At 42.9% G+C, this 16,830-nt stretch overlaps 1 protein-coding gene across 3 annotated transcripts in view; it reads left to right on the top strand.

Annotated features, from left to right (window-relative positions):
• Positions 1–5,703: 5,703 nt before the first annotated feature.
• gbf1 (golgi brefeldin A resistant guanine nucleotide exchange factor 1) overlaps positions 5,704–16,830 on the top strand; it is a 216,104-nt gene continuing 204,977 nt past the window's right edge. For 2 of the 3 annotated variants that reach the window (XM_068020403.1, XM_068020402.1), the window contains exons 1-2: positions 5,705–5,975; positions 13,762–13,867. In XM_068020403.1, coding sequence (XP_067876504.1) covers positions 13,772–13,867 — 96 coding nt within the window. In that variant the 5' untranslated portion in view covers positions 5,705–5,975; positions 13,762–13,771. Of the gene's footprint in view, positions 5,976–13,761; positions 13,868–16,830 lie in introns of all 3 variants that reach the window. The other variant, XM_068020404.1, reaches the window with a different exon arrangement.

Below are 16,830 nucleotides of genomic sequence, written 5' to 3'. Positions count from 1 at the left end.
TTTATCCCAAGACAAGTGCTTTAAATTATTTTCTAGATATAGTTTAGGATCGGAATTGTGCTTTACCAAGTTATATTATGTGGCCCATTGAACAATATAAAAATGTTTCCATTTATATAGCGTATGTCACGACCTCAGGACGACTCAAAACGCGCGTTACTGCCACTGAAGTCGTTTTGAAACGCAGTCACTGTTGTAATCGAGGGAAATATACATGTTCCATGAGATTGCTGCTTTGTACCCATCATTAGTGACGAGAATATTCTTCCTGGGCGTTTCCTGGGTTAGAATTATTTTGTTGTTTTTTTCCCCCTCGTTAAAGCGTTCGCTGTTTATCACGAGAGTTTGTGAATTGAAAACCAATGTAATGATATTTTCGCACCTCATGTCAGAACTTTAATGTCATTTTAAATAAATACAATCAAAAGACCATTGTACTGAAATTCTAGATCACCATGTTTGCTAGGGTCAGACTGTCTTGGCTTCGGGTGAAACAATGAGATGGAGGGTTCTGAACATGTGTTGTCCATAACCTAGGCTTAGTACATGTTTAAAATGGCACTTGCCAAAAAAAAGCAACAACCACGTTAAATAGCACATCCTCCAATCCATGGAGTCAGATACCTCCATCTGCGACCAGAGACATAGCTATGGTTTTATACAATCTGATAACACCTTCCACGGGGGGGAAGGAGGGAAAAAAGATCATAAACGCGCCGTGAATTAATTTCTTGGATTAAGATTTGATTAAGATGTGTGTCAATTTGCCGTCCCATAACTTATTAAGATGCGGCGCCTCTCGGGCTGTCCCTATATATACATATAGATATAGAGAGAGGCAGCAGATGGAATTTTGACGGAATGTTTGTAGATGATAATTTCAGCTCTTCTGCACCTATTTGCATCTGATTGCGTCTGTCAGGCGCGTTTCTTTTCTCCAGAGCTGCCTGTCTCGGGATGGGATGGGTTGGGGGGGGTGGGGGGGGGGGGGGGGGTCATGTAGATCAGCAACAGCTTCATTTAATTCCAAGTCACATTTATTATCCAATCTGTTTGGCCGCATTAATATTCAATATTGAGCCGAGACGGAGCTTATTCGTGTTTCTAGCCATTGCGGAGTTAATTCAATGCATTGCAGAATAAATCTTGCGCCAGTCGCCCCACGGTGTGTTAAGACAATAGTGAGAACATTTCAGGGTTCAAACGGGAACGCCAACAAGCAGGTATTTTCCAATGTGTGCCGTTGCATGTCACTGGAAGAATCTGGATAGTCAGTCATTAACTGATTAATCGGTCAGTCGATACATTTGGTATGAATAAAATACGAGGAGTTAAAATATGTGTGCTGGATATTACGTGTATCGTTCTAATTGGCGTTACATTTTCATCTAGTGAAGTTAGCTGACCACAGACTAGTATTTAGTGACTTGTACAGCAACTCCCAGACGTACACACACACACACACACACACACCAATAACAAGCTTTACCAATATGCACAATATCTGTGTTTCATTCCGGTTTAAGAAAACTCCAAGCCGAAGGTGATTGGGAAGTAATCAATCTCCACCTTCAGAACGGACCCTGTCATTATGATCCCAATATAAGGTCTTTGAAAGGGAAAGTACGGCCATGTGTATTTTATAATTAAAATCAAGATCAGAAATTCGCAGAAACCCGCTGTCATTTTTCTTATTGAACAGCTCGGGTCCGGTATGTTCAGTGTCATTTTCGTAGACTGTAACATGTGAGATCACTCGGTCTATTTTGCATGTGCCGATTCTCTTTTTAAATACGTATATTTCCAAACGTTCATCCCTCCTAGGTAAAGGAATCAATGAAATAGAATGCAGTCTGATTGGACGGAGAATTGTTAAATATCTCGGCAGTTTAACTATAATATTCAATCGTTTGGCTTAATTCACTCAAATGACTGACTCCCGCTTACACACTCTTGTGACCCGCTGCTGTTTCATCGACATTTTTAACAGAGGCATGTATTTATTTACATTTAAAATAAGAGGTATTCGCGTGAAAATACTTGGAGAAATAATTGACACTTATATGATCTCCATAATCAGTGCGAACGATGCATTTCGTTTAGTCTCCATAGCATGTTCTCGTCGGGCTAAACATAGCCGGTGCCGAATTTGTTATAATTTTGGGTTTTATGTTAAGTCGGGTTCGTTTGTGCAGACATTTAATTCGAGATACAATTGTTATTCTTGCTGGGAAAATAGAGTGACTCTTGCCATAGATTTGTTCGTATTAATTCTGAGCTTCTTTCGCTGTTAAGCTTATCTAAACTCGCCTCGATGTGTTTCGAATCTAACAGTGCGTGTATGCAGAGCAAGTGAACTATGCCGAGACACTTACCAGTCATGCTTGTGAAAGCAGCGTCACTGTTAACTGAAAAACCGGCTATATTTTCTTGTAAAACTCAGAGTTACTGAGCAAGCTCGATTATTCCACTGTTTATTTAAAATCGGGATTGATAGAGGTGTTTCTGCCCCTTCCAACTGGACTCCAAATGTGCGTGTTCTCTCGAGTACTTCAACTTGATTGTTGTCCCTTGCAGTAAACGTACTGGAAGTTTGCGGATCTTATAGAGTCTCCCGTGGCTGCAGCGCACCTGCTAGCCATCAATTTTCCACCCGAACCCACTCGGCACAATCGTGAAAGATTCCTTTTGTTCACAGGCCAGCCACACACGGGCAGCAGAATAAGTACACATACATTGTTCGAAGAAGCAGCGACTCTTTCTCGGGCCTACCTGGATTGGATCTGAAAACAAGCGTCAGAAACCAAACCGATTTCAAATGATCCGCCTTTCCCTTGGTGTATTCAATAAAGCCCAGAGCGCTTGGTAATGATCCCAATAAGGCATCCTTTACAGACAGGCCCATTAATTATTTTGAGAAAGTCAAAAAAAGTCACTTTTGTAAAAGGCTATAAGATTTTAAAAACTATTTAAAGTCATTTTGATTTCTAAATCTCTATATTTTAATAATTGTTGCAATGTCAACTCAGATCGTTTCTCCCTCTTTTATTCTTCAGCCCAGAGCTGATTTTTTTTTGTTGGATTCACAGCTGCCCGCTCAGCGAAAGGGTGACATAATTTTTAGAGAATGTTACTTCTGCACAGAACAACGCGGCCATATTCTTGTCCACTAAAAAAAGGGCTTATTTTGATTCACATAAATCTTTGCGTTTTACCGTCACAAATATATTACAATCTTATCTAATACACACCTTTTTTTGACATATATTTATGATGTGTTGTTATAAGTTTGCATCATCTCTCGTTTATAGCCAAATATCATTGGGACTGGGTTCTTTCCTGACGCGATTTATTTCGTTCAGATTATTGCGCCTTGAAACAGCTCCCAAATTCCCCATCCCTTTCGCTGCTCTCTCCGTTTGAAAAATAGCTGAAAGTGACAGTTCCCGTTTCAAACCTGTTTCTGGTTATGTGCTTAAATCAGTGTATGGAGTTCGTAAAATTGTTTCCTTCCTGCCGTCCCCATATCTTTTTCTAAAGGTATTAGACTTGAAACGCGAAACCGATCGATGACAGTGTTTGATAATAAAAGCTGGGAATTCGGTATTCACCGAGAATAACGCAATCTATTTCGAAATATTTTCAGTTTTTTACACATGAGCCAAGGGAAATAAAATTCGCTTCCAGTCTAAATGGAGAAACCGATGTAAACCGTGGATCGTTAATCATTCTCAAAATATTCTGCTGTTAACACGCCTTGGATACCGAGTCCTGAACATAAGGGAATAGGTCATTCCGGCTTTGAAGGGAGTAAATCATAGACAATCTCTCACCGCTAACAGGATAAGACTTCAATAAAGTTCGAAACCAATCAATATTGAATTCAAGCATTCTCAAACGATGCACAGAGGTTCAAAGCGCTGTCTAAAATACATGTAATGCAGAGTAAAGCTGAATGACATATAGATTCAATTCTAGGGGATTTTCTGTTTAAAGCATTCAATGATATACATATTCTACACATACACCTATATTAACTTAGTGAGGATATGCAATACTCCATAAAGGCAAGCGGCAACTAAAAAAAATCAGAATCTCAAACATTTATCAATGGGAACAAGTCGATACCGGCAATCACTTGCAGCAAATCCTTCTTTAAATGAATAAATCCAGGGATAGGATAAGTTTACCGAAGATTAGTGGTTCCTGTACCTGTCAGAAGTAAGAGTTCCTTCGAAAACACGCGGCCAGGTCCTTGCAGTTGCACGAAGAGTCTCGGTGAAACCCAAGCTGTGCGATCCCATTTGCTGCAAGGATTGATTTTATGCCAATATCATCGGCAGCTGCGAAACGACGCGACCACTGTGTGTGAGCTGAGAGGTCCAGCCCACTGGAGGACACTAAGTCCCAACCCCTCTGATCCATTCATAAGGGTTTAGGGAGACTGGATTGGATCTCCGCATCTACACGTATCCATTATAGGCTGACAGTCAACATATTCACAGCAGGGAGAAAGGCATTTTTTTCTGGGTTTCAGCATCTACCTTTTCCGGAATATGAAGCGTTTGATGAACGTCTGTTCATTTATCTGTCGGAAATTCAGGCACACGTGTCATTACAGGGAGTGATTTAGGAAGCTGCCTATTTAAGATATATTTTGATATATATATATATATATATATATTTGATATTGTCAGTTTCATAAACTCAGGCGCAGGTGACGAACGAGGTTTCCACCTCAGCTGAAACAGGTATTCCGGGCACAGCCGGTAGGTCTGCGTTAAATATTGTATGCTGCACATTCACAATAAAGATATGAGGCACTGGGGCAAAGTCTACAGTTTTAGTAAATATCATTTTAAAATAGCGCTCTTTGTTTGTCGTGTTTAAGTTTATTGGAATCAAGAGTGATTTTGATCATGAAACAAAATCTGTAAAGTCACAACACCCAAACTGGCGTCACCTATTCACACCTGATTGATTCAAATGACAAGCACAACCGAATCCAAATTTGTCCCAGGAATGATTCGCGCTGCCATAGAAGAGCTTGTCAGAATGAACGCATGGTTACAGAGATTCGCCCATCACAATTTCTCTCACACTCTATTGCACATGGCAAGATTCGTTTTATTTTATTGGCGAGGTGAGTAGTGTTTGCAACTCTTTGATCATCCAATTTGCTTTATTTCATCATTGTACTTCCGTTTACTGTTTCAGTCATAACAAAAATGACACGAGAACAATATTTTCCCGCACGGGTGCCACGTCATTCCTTTAAGTGCCAACATACATTGCGCAGAGTTCAGGGTTCATTGTAGATTGCACAGAGTTCACAGCTAGGGCACAGGATCAAAAATAAACACACAAGTTGAGAAATTCCATTGCAAAAAGAGGTCTGGTGCTGCAGAGTGCACAAGCTGACCTGCACAAGGCCGGGCAATAACTTGTCAAACAGCCAATAGCCCAGGAGAAGAGCTTGCTCCCATCACTGAGCATGTTTAAGGAAATACAAGCAAAGCACCCTGACCCAGCAGCCTTTGCGAACACACACACTGTTGGCTCGATCTAACTTGATCATCGAGGTCCCGCCTCCTGGATACGCCGATTGGTTGTTCTCGCCGCGGCCCGTCGGCAGCCCGGCTCTCGATTGGTTCCCCCACCCCGTCCATCATCCGGACCCGGCAGCAGGTTAGGTGGCGCCTGCGCACCACGTCACTCAGGCCGTGCCGGTTCCCAGCGAGCTGAGAGTTTTGGCAGCCGCTTGCAGCGTCTCGGCGGAAACGTTCGCTTTCACTCGGGGTTGGGACTGAGATGTAGCTCGGGGACTTGGGCTGTCTGCCGCTGCTTGGGGTGTTTATGTCCTCGGCGATCGACAGGGGGGGGGGGTCGCTCGGGGTGTTTCACTTTCCCCCTCTTCACCGGCTGCTGCGGTAACCAGGCCGCCATCTTGGCTGTGTTGGAAGTTCCCCCGGGGGGTAAGTTACTCATTCAGTCCCTCACTCTCACAGCATCTGGTGTTACTCCCGCAGCCCCGCACATTCACATCCTCCCCTGTTCACAATGCAAGGAGCGACTGCTGGAACTCTGCAGTTAATCTGCCTCTTCCCCCTCCCACCTCCCCAAAGTGGGGATTGGCCATTGGCAGAGGCCTGACACTCCCTGATAAACCACTGGCTTGGGCATCAGTTGGAATATTGTGTCCAACTGCTGGCAATAAGGCTTTGGAGAGGGTGCAGTTGCATTTACAAGAATGGCACCAGGAATGAGGGACTTAAGTTATGAGCAGCTACTGGGATGATTGTCCTTAGAACAGAGATGGTTAAGGCGCGATTTAGTAGAGGTTTTCAAATTTTTTTATTTGTTTGTGGGATGTGGGTGTTGCTGGCTAGGTTAGCATTTATTGCCCATCCCTCATTGTCAGTAGGAAGGTGGTGGCGAGCTGCCTTCTTGAACTGCAGAAGTCAGTGTAAGGTAGGTACACACACAGTGCTGTTAGGAAGGGAGTTCCAGGATTTTGACTTAGTGACAGTGAATGAATGGAGATATAGTTCCAAGTCAGGATGGTGTGTGGCTTGGAGGGGAACTTGCAGGTAGTTGTGTTCCCATGTAACTGCTGCCCTTGTCCTTCTAGGTGGTAGAGGTTGTGGGTTTGGAAGGTGCTGTCTGAGGAGCCTTGGTGCGTTGCTGTAGTGCATCTTGTAGATGGTATGCACTGCTGCCACAGTGTGTCGGTGGCGGATGGAGTGAATGTTTGTGGATGGGGTGCCCATCAAGTGTCCTGGGTGGTGTCCAGCTTTTGGAGTGTTGTTGGAGCTGCACCCATCCAGGCAAGTGGAGTTTTCCATCACACTTCTGATTTGTGCCTTGTAGATAATGGACAGGATTTGGGAAGTCAGGAGGTGAGTTACTTGCCACAGGATTCCTAGCCTCTGACCTGCTTTTGTAGCCACGGTATTTATATGGCTACTCCAGTTCAGTTTCTGGACAATGATAGCCCCCAGGATGTTGATAGTGGGGGATTCAGCGATCGTAATGCCAATGAACGTTAGGGGGAGGTGGTCATTGCCTGGCACCTGCGTGGTGTGAATGGAACTTGCCACTTATCAGCCCAAGCCTGGATATTGTCCAGGTCTTGCTGCATTTTTACAAGGACTGCTTCAGTATCTGAGGTGTCACAAATGGTGCTGAACATTGTGCAATGATCAGCGAACATTCACAATTCTGACCTTATGATTGAAGGAAGGTCATTGATGAAGCAGCTGAAGATGGTTGGGCCTAGGACACTGAGGAGCTCCTGCAGTGATGTCCTGGAGTTGAGATGATTGACCTGCAACAACCACAACCATCTTTCTTTGCGCTAGGTATGACTCCAACCAGCGGAGGGTTTTCCCCCGATTCCCATGGACTCCAGTTTTGCCAGGGCTCCTTCATGCCATACTCCGTTAAATGCTGCCTTGATGTCAAGGGCAGTCACTCTCACCTCACTTCTAGAGTTCAGCTCTTTTGTCCATGTTTGAACCAAGGCTGTAATGAGGTCAGGAGCTGAGTGGCCCTGGCGGAATCCAAACTGAGCGTCACTGAGCAGGTTATTGCGAAGCAAGTACAGCTTGATAGCACGGCCGACGACATCTTCCATCACTTTACTAATGATCGAGGGTAGACTGATGGGGTGGTAATTGGCCGGGTTGGACATGTCCTGCTTTTTGTGTACAAGACATACCTGGGTGATTTTCCACATTGCAGGGTAGATGCCAGTGTTGTAGCTGTACTGGGACAGCTTGGCCAGAGGCGTGGCAAGTTCTGGAGCATGATCACAAAGGGTTTTGATGGAGTAGATGAGGAGTAACTGTTTTTTAACCTGACAGAAGTCTTGTTACTTATTTATATAATGTCTTTAACATAATAGATCATCTGAAGGCGCTTCACAGAAGCATTATCAAACAAAATTTGACACACAGTCACATGACATTAGGGCATGAGACCAAAGGCTTGGTCAGTGAGGTAGGTTTTAGGTGTGTCTTAAATGAGGAAAGATGGTTTGGAGGTTTGAAACTGTCGATCTCCAGGATCTTGAAATCTCAGTCAAATTGATTACTCAAAGTTACTGTAAACTGAATATTTTTATACTGAGAATGTAAATTGAGATGCCTTAATTTCTATTAACACCAAAAATTTTATCTCAAAACACTTGTTCTAAACAGTAAGCTGTCAGAAATACTAACTTAAGGCAATGCAAAATCGGAATGTACATATTTTTCTAATTGTCTTGAAACTAACAGTAAGGCAGTTCAACCTAATAATTCACATGGCATCAAAATATGAGAAAATAGCTGAAGTGATTTAAGTTAGTAGAATCTTGAGATTGATTTACTGGCTAAAACCTGCCCAAATGGTTATTATTTATATTCTACAATCTGTTGTTTGTTTACAAATAATTGTTGTTTGTTACTTTGGTTGCCATTATGCTAGTAGAAACATAATGTAGGTGAAAGTTTTTAATCAAGGTGATATTGACATGAAGCTTCAAGGAATAGGCATTGGGCAGTGGTTAATATTATTCCCTGTTTAACAGCATACTTGCAGAAAACATATTACCTTGTTTTTTAAACTAAAAACTTAAAAAAAAAGTCCTTTGGGATAAGTGGTTTAACCATGGCTAACAAGAGAAGTTCTAAATAAAGTTAAAGGAAAAGCCTTATAATGTTGCCAAAAAAAGTAGTAAGCCTGAGGATTGGGAGTATTTTAGAATTCAAAGGCTAGCCAAGAAATTGATAGAGAGATAAAATAGAGAGAATAAGCTAGTGGAGATGTAAAAATAGATTGTAAAATTTTCAATAGGTATGTAAAAAGGAAGAGATTAGTGAAAGTAAAACTGGATCTGTTGTAGCCAGAGATAGGAGAAATTGTAATGGGGGATAAGGAAATGCCAGAGACATTAAACAAATACTTTGTATCTGTCTGCATGGTGAAAGACACAAAACATTCCAGAAATAGTGGGGAACCAAAGGGTCAATGGAAATGAGGAACTTAGGGATATTATCAGTGAAGAATTTGTGCTGGAGAAATTAATGTTAATTCAAATTGTCAAATCCCTGGATCTGATGAAGTGCCATCCTAGGATTTGAAAAGAGGAGGCTACAGAGATATTGGTTTTGATCTTCCCAGAATTCTCTAGATTCTAGAACAGTTCCCATGGATTGGAAGGGAGCAAACATAACCATGCTATTCAAGAAAGGAGGTAGCGAAGAAACAAGGAACTATAGGCTAGTTAGCATGACATCAATAGTAGGGAAAATGCTAGAACCTATTATTAGGGATGTGGCAACAGGGCACTTAGAGAATCATATGATTAGTCAGAGTCAACAAGGATTTATGAAAGGAAATTGTGATTGACAAATCTTGAGTTTTTTGAGAATGTAACTGTTGATGTCCTTATACATGAATCACAGAAAGTGAACATTCAGGTACAGCAAGCAATGGCGAAAGCAAATGCTGTGTTAGCCTTTATTACAATTAAAGTATGAGTGAAGAATTTTTACTGCAGTATTATAGGGCCTTGGTGACACCACACCTGGAGTGCTGTGTATTATTTTAGTCTCCTTGCCTAAGGAATGATAGACTAGCCTTGGAGGGAGTGCAACACAATTTCACTGGACTGATTCCTGGGATGAGGGGATTGTCCTATATGGAGAGATTGAGTAGACTGGAACTATATTCCCTGGAATTTAGAACAATGAGAGGTGATCTCATTGAAACATAGAAAATTCTTAAGGGATTTGATAGGGTATATTCTGGAAGGATGTTTCCCCTGGCCGGGGAGTCTAGAACTAGGGGTTAGTACTGAGATGAGGAAAAATTTCTTCACTTAAAGGGTTGTGGATCTTGTGAAATCTTTCCCCTTAAAGAGCTTTGGATCCTCAGTTGTTGAGCATATTCAAGACAGAGATTGATAGAATTTTTGGATACTCAGGGAATTAAGGGATATGGGGATAGTGCAGGAAGGTGGAATTGAGGTAGAAGATCAGCCATGATTATATTGAATTGTGAAGCAGGCTCGAAGGATTGAATAGCCTATTCCAGCTCCTATTTCTTATGTTCTTTGCGTATGGAAAACATGAGCCAACAACTTTAATTTGTATAGCGCTTTTAACATAGAAAAATGCTCAAAGCACCTCACAAGGTGTAATCTATAAATGAACAGCAAGGCTTCCCCACCAGCAGATCAAGCACAAATCTCAACATTGCTATATCATTCTCTTTAAGGAGACATAAATTCTCCCCACTTTCTTGCAATTATCTAAGATCTTTTTTTCCCTAAATTTAATGTGTTCGCTATGAAATTGCTGGAAGAGGAACTTGCATTTGTATCGCTCCGGTCTCATTCTCAGGATTTCAGAAGTGCTTCAGAATCAACTAATTACATTTGAAATTTCATCACTCTTATGTAAGCAGACTTGGCAGCCAGTTTACCTATGGCAAGGTTCTATGAGTGACATAAATGATCAGTTAATTTGTTTTGGGGTGTTTTAGAGAAAAGCTGTTGTGCAGGCTACTGTGATGTTGCCCCTGCTTTTTGAATAGTGCCATGTGGGCTTTTATATCCAACTAAATAGGCAAAGTGGTACTTTACTTCAGTGTGGCACCTCTGTCAATGCAACACTCCCTCAGTACTGTACTGAATCAAATGCATATAGACAAGGAAACTGCTGGCTCGGTAGCTTCTCATAATTTTTAAAAATTTATTCGTTTGATGTGGGATGCTGGCAAGGCCAGCATTTGTTGCTCATCCCTAATTGCCTTGAGAAGGTGGTGGTGAGCTGCTTTCTTGAATCGCTGCAGTCCTTGGGGTATAGGTACACTCACAGTGCTGTTAAGGAAGGGAGTTCCAGGATTTTGACCCCATGACCGTGAAGGAATGGCGATATAGTTCCAAGTCAGGATGGTATGTGGCTTGGAGGGGAACTTGCAGGTGTGTTCCCATGCAGCTGCTGCCCTTTTCCTTCTAGGTGGTAGAGGTCAGTGGTTTGGAAGGTGCTGTTGAAGGAGCCTTGGTGAGTTGCTGCAGCAGTGCATCTTATATACGGTACACACTGCTGCCACTGTTTGTCGGTGGTGAAGGGAATGCATGTTGAAGGTGGTGGATGGGGTGCCAGTCAAGCGGGTTGCTTTGCCCTGGGTGTTGTCGAGCTTCTTGAGTGTTGTTGGAGCTGCACCCATCCAGGCAAGTGGAGAGTATTCCATCACACTCCTGACTGTACCTTGTAGATGGTGGACAGGCATTGGGGAGACAGGAGACGAGTTACTCCCTGCAGAATTCCCAGCCTCTGACCTGCTCTTGTAGCCATGGTAGTTATATGGCTGCTGCAGTTCAGTTTCTGGTCATTGGTGAACCCCAGGATGTTAGTGGGGGATTTGGCAATCGTAATGCTGTTGAACATCAAGGGAAGATGGTTAGATTCTCTCTTGTTTGAGATGGTCATTGCCTGGCACTTGTGTTGCGTGAATGTAACTTGCCACTTATCAGCCCAAACCTTGATATTGTCAAGGTGCATATGGACATGAGATGCTTCAGGCATTGTGAATTGTGCAATCATCAGCAATCATCCTCACATCTGACCTTTATGATGGAGGGAAGTTCATTGATGAAGCGGCTGAAATGGTTGAGCCTACCCTGAGGAACTCTTGCAGTGATGTCTTGGGGCTGAGATGATTGACCTCCAACAACCACAACCATGGCTCACAATATGTCCCATAAAGGGCCTGAGAACTGTTCTCTCACTCACTCGCTCAAGGTAATCCATAATTTGATCAGCATAAAGTCGACATCTGACCTATGGAGTAAGGTGATAATGTTGCTGGTGGTGATGAAGAAATTGGAAACTTATACATGGACCTTGCCTTTTCTGCTGTTGTAATGCTAGGTGGGAAATGAATGTTAACAACAGAAGTCAACTCCCTTCGGATGAAATTAATGACATTCCTTTTGGGATAGCTCATTTGACAAACTAGATTTGGAGAAGAGTTTTACAATTTTTGTTTGCTTAACTTTGATACATAGTTCCTTGCATTACATTTCCATCAGTATGTTTAAGTAATAATTGGGTCAAAGGTAATAGTTTGAGAGAGGAATTATCCCAGCAGTATTGCAGGTAGATTGGATTGCTGAAACTGGTGATATTTTGCAGATTACGCTGGCCCGGAATTGCTGACAATTATAACTGACTTGACTTTTGGGAGGTTGGGTAGTGCTGGTGATTGATATTGCGAATTTAGTAGTTTTGGTGCTATTTGTTAGACAGTGAGCTTTACTTTGATGCCAAACTTGAACAATCATATTGACGTAACCAAGGTGTACTAATTTCCATTGATTATTTTAAAAAGATAAACTGTCCTGAGGTCTTAGAATGTATTGTTATGGAAAACAAAACACCATGTATTAAATTTTCAAGGCTTTCCATTGTTATAGACAGAAGGTGTTAGTGCAAACACTTTTGGAAACCTATGGGATTTTCCAAAAGGGTTTACTGCACTCGAAATGTCTTCTTGAGTATTTTGTTTTCAGTAAATTTGGTATTGTATTTATCAGTTTGACTTAAAATTGGGCAAACTTTGAGGTATGAATATTTTAAAGTACATTTTTAAGCATAATTAAATGCAAAAACAACTAATTCTGTAGAATGGATAATGTCCCAGCTGCATTGCATCGATTTCACAGAATTGTTACAGCACAGAAAGAGGCCCTTCGGTCTGTCAAGTCTGCACTGGCACTCGGAAAGAGCAGTTTACCTAGTGCCTTACCCCAGCCTTCTCCCCATAGCCCTTTATGTTCTTCCTTTTAAGATAACCATGCAATTCCCACTCGAATGCCTCGATTGAACCTGTCTCCACCACACACTCAGGCAGTGCATTCCAGATCCTAACCACTCACTGTGTGGAAAAGTTTTTCCTCATGTTGCTATTGCTTCTTTTGCAAATTACCTAAAATCTGTGCCCTCTTGTTCTTGATCCCTCCACCAATGGGAGCAGTTTTTCCCTATCCCTGTTCAAACCCCTCATGATTTTGAATACCGCTATCAAATCTCTCAACCTTCTCTTCAAAGAAAACAGTACCAATTTCTCCAATCTATCCACTCAATGAAGTTCCTCATCCCTGGAACCATTCTTGATATTTTAACTACGAAAGTTTTGCCCAGGTTATGGTTACACTCTTCAGGGTAGTGTTGCCTGATCTCAAGTCCTGATCTTGTTAGTTTTGCTACAGTTAGTTTTAATTGTTGGCATCCTGAGGCTGATATGGTTTTGCGTGATGCAAAATATGCATTTTTCCTTAGAGGCCACTAGAGAAAAAGTAACACTGGCAATTCATTCCCCTGTGATTAGCTCAGGAGTGCCTACACAAATTACTGCTAGCGTGATTTGAGATCAACTATAATAGCAGAAACTGGAGATTAACCTGGAACCATCCGCACCCAGTACATCCCACTTCAAGGGCACAGCAAAGGAGCTCACATTGAATTTATATTACTGAATGTAATATTCGAGGATGTTCAAGTTTGAAGTAGCATGCCAAGATTATTCCTTTTTACATCCTGAGGAAAAAGCAAATCTTTGTTTTTTTTCATCTTTAATGGCGTGTTTATGACTGGAAATGGAGAATGAGCTTATGTTTCCAGCATTAACAATTTAGTATACAACTGAATGAAATCGCTACTTGCCAATTTTTATCAAGTTTTTATCTTCATTTTTTTCCCCCCTTTCCAGATCCTTCACCATGGTTGATAAAAGCATTTATATTGTGCAAGGTGAAATCAATAGTGTTGTTGGAGCCATAAAGCGAAATTCAAGATGGACCACTCATACTCCTTTGGTAAGTTTTCCTGTGGAGCGTTTTCTTATTGCTGTTCAGGTAGATTACATTAATATATTACGCAATACATTGTGTAACTGCCATATCTGTTGTGGTTGATCCTTGAATCTGATTATGGTCGCAGGACTGCACTTGTCTGCTAATCAGTGTCTGAGTGTTATTTGTGTCATAACTTTGTGCATTTATCTAAAAAGTGTCTCTTTCCTTGTGCGGTGCTTGAACCATGTAGTGAGTATTCCTGATGTGTTGTTGATAGGCGACCCACCCAGTAGGTGGAGAGCGGGAACTAAATTTTAGAAACTACTTCATGAATTAGCCTTTCTTGTGAAAATTTTTTTCATACTGGGCTATTTTTGTCCAGTGTTACAATGGACATTGAATTAAAAGATTCAGCTGCTGCCTTCTCAATGGGGTGAGTGGAATGAGAGAAAAGTCCAGGAGGTTTCTTGTGTCTTCAGCTCGTAGGATCACTGTGGACAGGCCCAGAAATCACCATACTGGGTGAGAATTCGGGAAATTGTCCAGCTGTGAACAGTAACCTGTTTGTTTAATACCTGAAGGATAGAAGGTTCACCAGGGTGGTGAACCATTGTCCCTTTCTCTCTTGAAGATACTAACTCCTTCTGTTGGGCATTTGCACAGGTGCTAGCCGTCCTTAGCTATCTTATTAAACAGACCATGCTTAATGTTTGAGCCCAGATCCTGTATGTTGGCAGCTATTACACCATACTATTACACGTGGATAGCACGTTTAGTGAGGTGTTCACACCGCAGGTAATGGCTGCACAAGCAGAAAAGAGATTGGTGACCACCAGACAGAGTAGTAGGTGTAGGCAGGTAGTGCAGGAGTCCCCTGTGGCCATCCCCCTCTCAAACAGATATACCGCTTAGGATACTGTTGGGGGGCGTGATGACCTCCCCAGGGGAGAGCAGCAACAGCCAAGTTCGTGGCACCATGGAGGGCTCTGCTGCACAGCAGGGGAGGAAAAGGATTGGAAGAGCTATAATGATAGGGGATTCTATTGTAAGGGGGCCACAAACGAGACTCCAGGATGGTATGTTGCCTCCCTGGTGCTAGGGTCAAGGATGTCTCTGAGCGGCTGCAGGACATTCTGAAAGGGGACGGTGAGCAGCCAGAGGTCGTGGTCCATATTGGTACGAACGACATAGGCAGGAAGAGAGATGAGGTCCTGCAAAGTGAATATAGGGAGTTAGACAGAAGGTTAAAAAGCAGGACCTCTAGGGTTGTAATCTCAGGATTACTTCCTGTGCCACGTGCTAGTGAGGGTAGGAATAGGAGGATAAGGCAAATGAATGCGTGGCTGAAGAGCAGGTGTAGGCGGGAGGGCTTCAGCTACTTGGATCATTGGGATCTCTTCTGGTACAGAGGTGACCTGTATAAGAAGGGTGGGTTGCATCTAAACTGGAAGGGGACCAATATCCTTGCGGGGAGGTTTGCTAGTACTAGTCGGGAGGGTTTAAACTAGTCTTGCAGGGGGGGTGGGACCCAAAGTAGTAGTCTCTCTGATGAGATAGCTGAGGCAAATGTAGCAGTTAAAGCAAGCAAGTCCAGTAGGCAGGCCGGGCAGAGGCAGGACAGGGAGCGTGGGAGGTCTGATGGGCTAAACTGCATTTACTTTAATGCAAGAAGCCTTACAGTAAGGCAGACGAACTCAGAGCATGGATCGGTACATGGGATTGTGAGATTATAGCTATTACGGAAACGTGGTTGAGGGATGGGCAGGACTGGCCGCTCAATGTTCTGGGGTACCGATCCTTCCGGTGTGACAGAGGTGGAGGTAAGAGAGGAGGGGGAGTTGCACCATTGATTAGGGAGGACTTCATGGCAGTACTTGGAGAGGATATCCCGGGGGAAATGTCCAGCGAGGCATTTTGGGTAGAACTTAGAAATAAGAAAGGGGTGATCACTTTGATGGGATTATACTACAGGCCCCCCAGTAGTTACAGGGAAGTGGAGGAGCATATATGTAGGGAAATCATTTGACCGAGTATGGCCTCCAGGAGCCCTAGCAAAACTGAGGTCAATGGGAATCTGGGGAAAAACCCTCCGCTGGCTGGAGACATACCTAGCACAAAGGAAGATGGTTGTGGTTGCTGCAGGTCAATCATCTGAGCTCCAGGACATCACTCCAGGAGTTCCTCAGGGTAGTGTCCTCGGCCCAACCATCTTCAGTTGCTTCATCAATGACCTTCCTTCAATCATAAGGTCAGAAGTGGGGATGTTCGCTGATGATTGCACAATGTTCAGCACCATTCGTGACTCCTCAGATACTGAAGCAGTCCATGTAGAAATGCAGCAAGACCTGCACAATATCCAGGCTTGGGCTGATAAGTGACAAGTAACGTTCGCGCCACACAAGTGCCAGGTAATGACCATCTCCAACAAGAGAGAATCTAACCATCTCCCCATGACATTTACTATACAGTAAATGGAAAAGTCCTGGGGAAAATTGATGTACAGAGAGATTTGGGTGTTCAGGTCCATTGTTCCCTGAAGGTGGCAACGCAGGTCAATAGAGTGGTCAAGAAGGCATACGGCATGCTTTCCTTCATCGGATGGGGTATTGAGTACAAGAGTTGGCAGGTCATGTTGCAGTTGTATAGGATTTTGGTTCGGCCACATTTGGAATACTGCGTGCAGTTCTGGTCGCCACATTACCAAAAGGATGTAGATGCTTTGGAGAGGGTGCAGAGGAGGTTCACCAGAATGTTGCCTGGTATGGAGGGCGCTAGCTATGAAGAGAGGTTGAGTAGATTAGGATTATTTTCATTAGAAAGACGAAGGTTGAGGGGGGGACCTGATTGAGGTGTACAAAATCATGAGAGGTATAGACAGGGTGGATAGCAAGAAGCTTTTTCCCAGAGTGGGGGATTCAATTACTAGGGGTCACGAGTTCAAAGTGAGAGGGGAAAAGTTTAGGGGGGATATGCGTGGAATGTTC

This window comes from Heterodontus francisci, chromosome 42 (genome assembly GCF_036365525.1).
Source record: "Heterodontus francisci isolate sHetFra1 chromosome 42, sHetFra1.hap1, whole genome shotgun sequence".
In the NCBI taxonomy this organism is placed as follows: domain Eukaryota; kingdom Metazoa; phylum Chordata; class Chondrichthyes; order Heterodontiformes; family Heterodontidae; genus Heterodontus; species Heterodontus francisci.
Note: the sequence above shows the minus strand (reverse complement) of the source record. Positions and strands in the feature narration are given on the sequence as shown.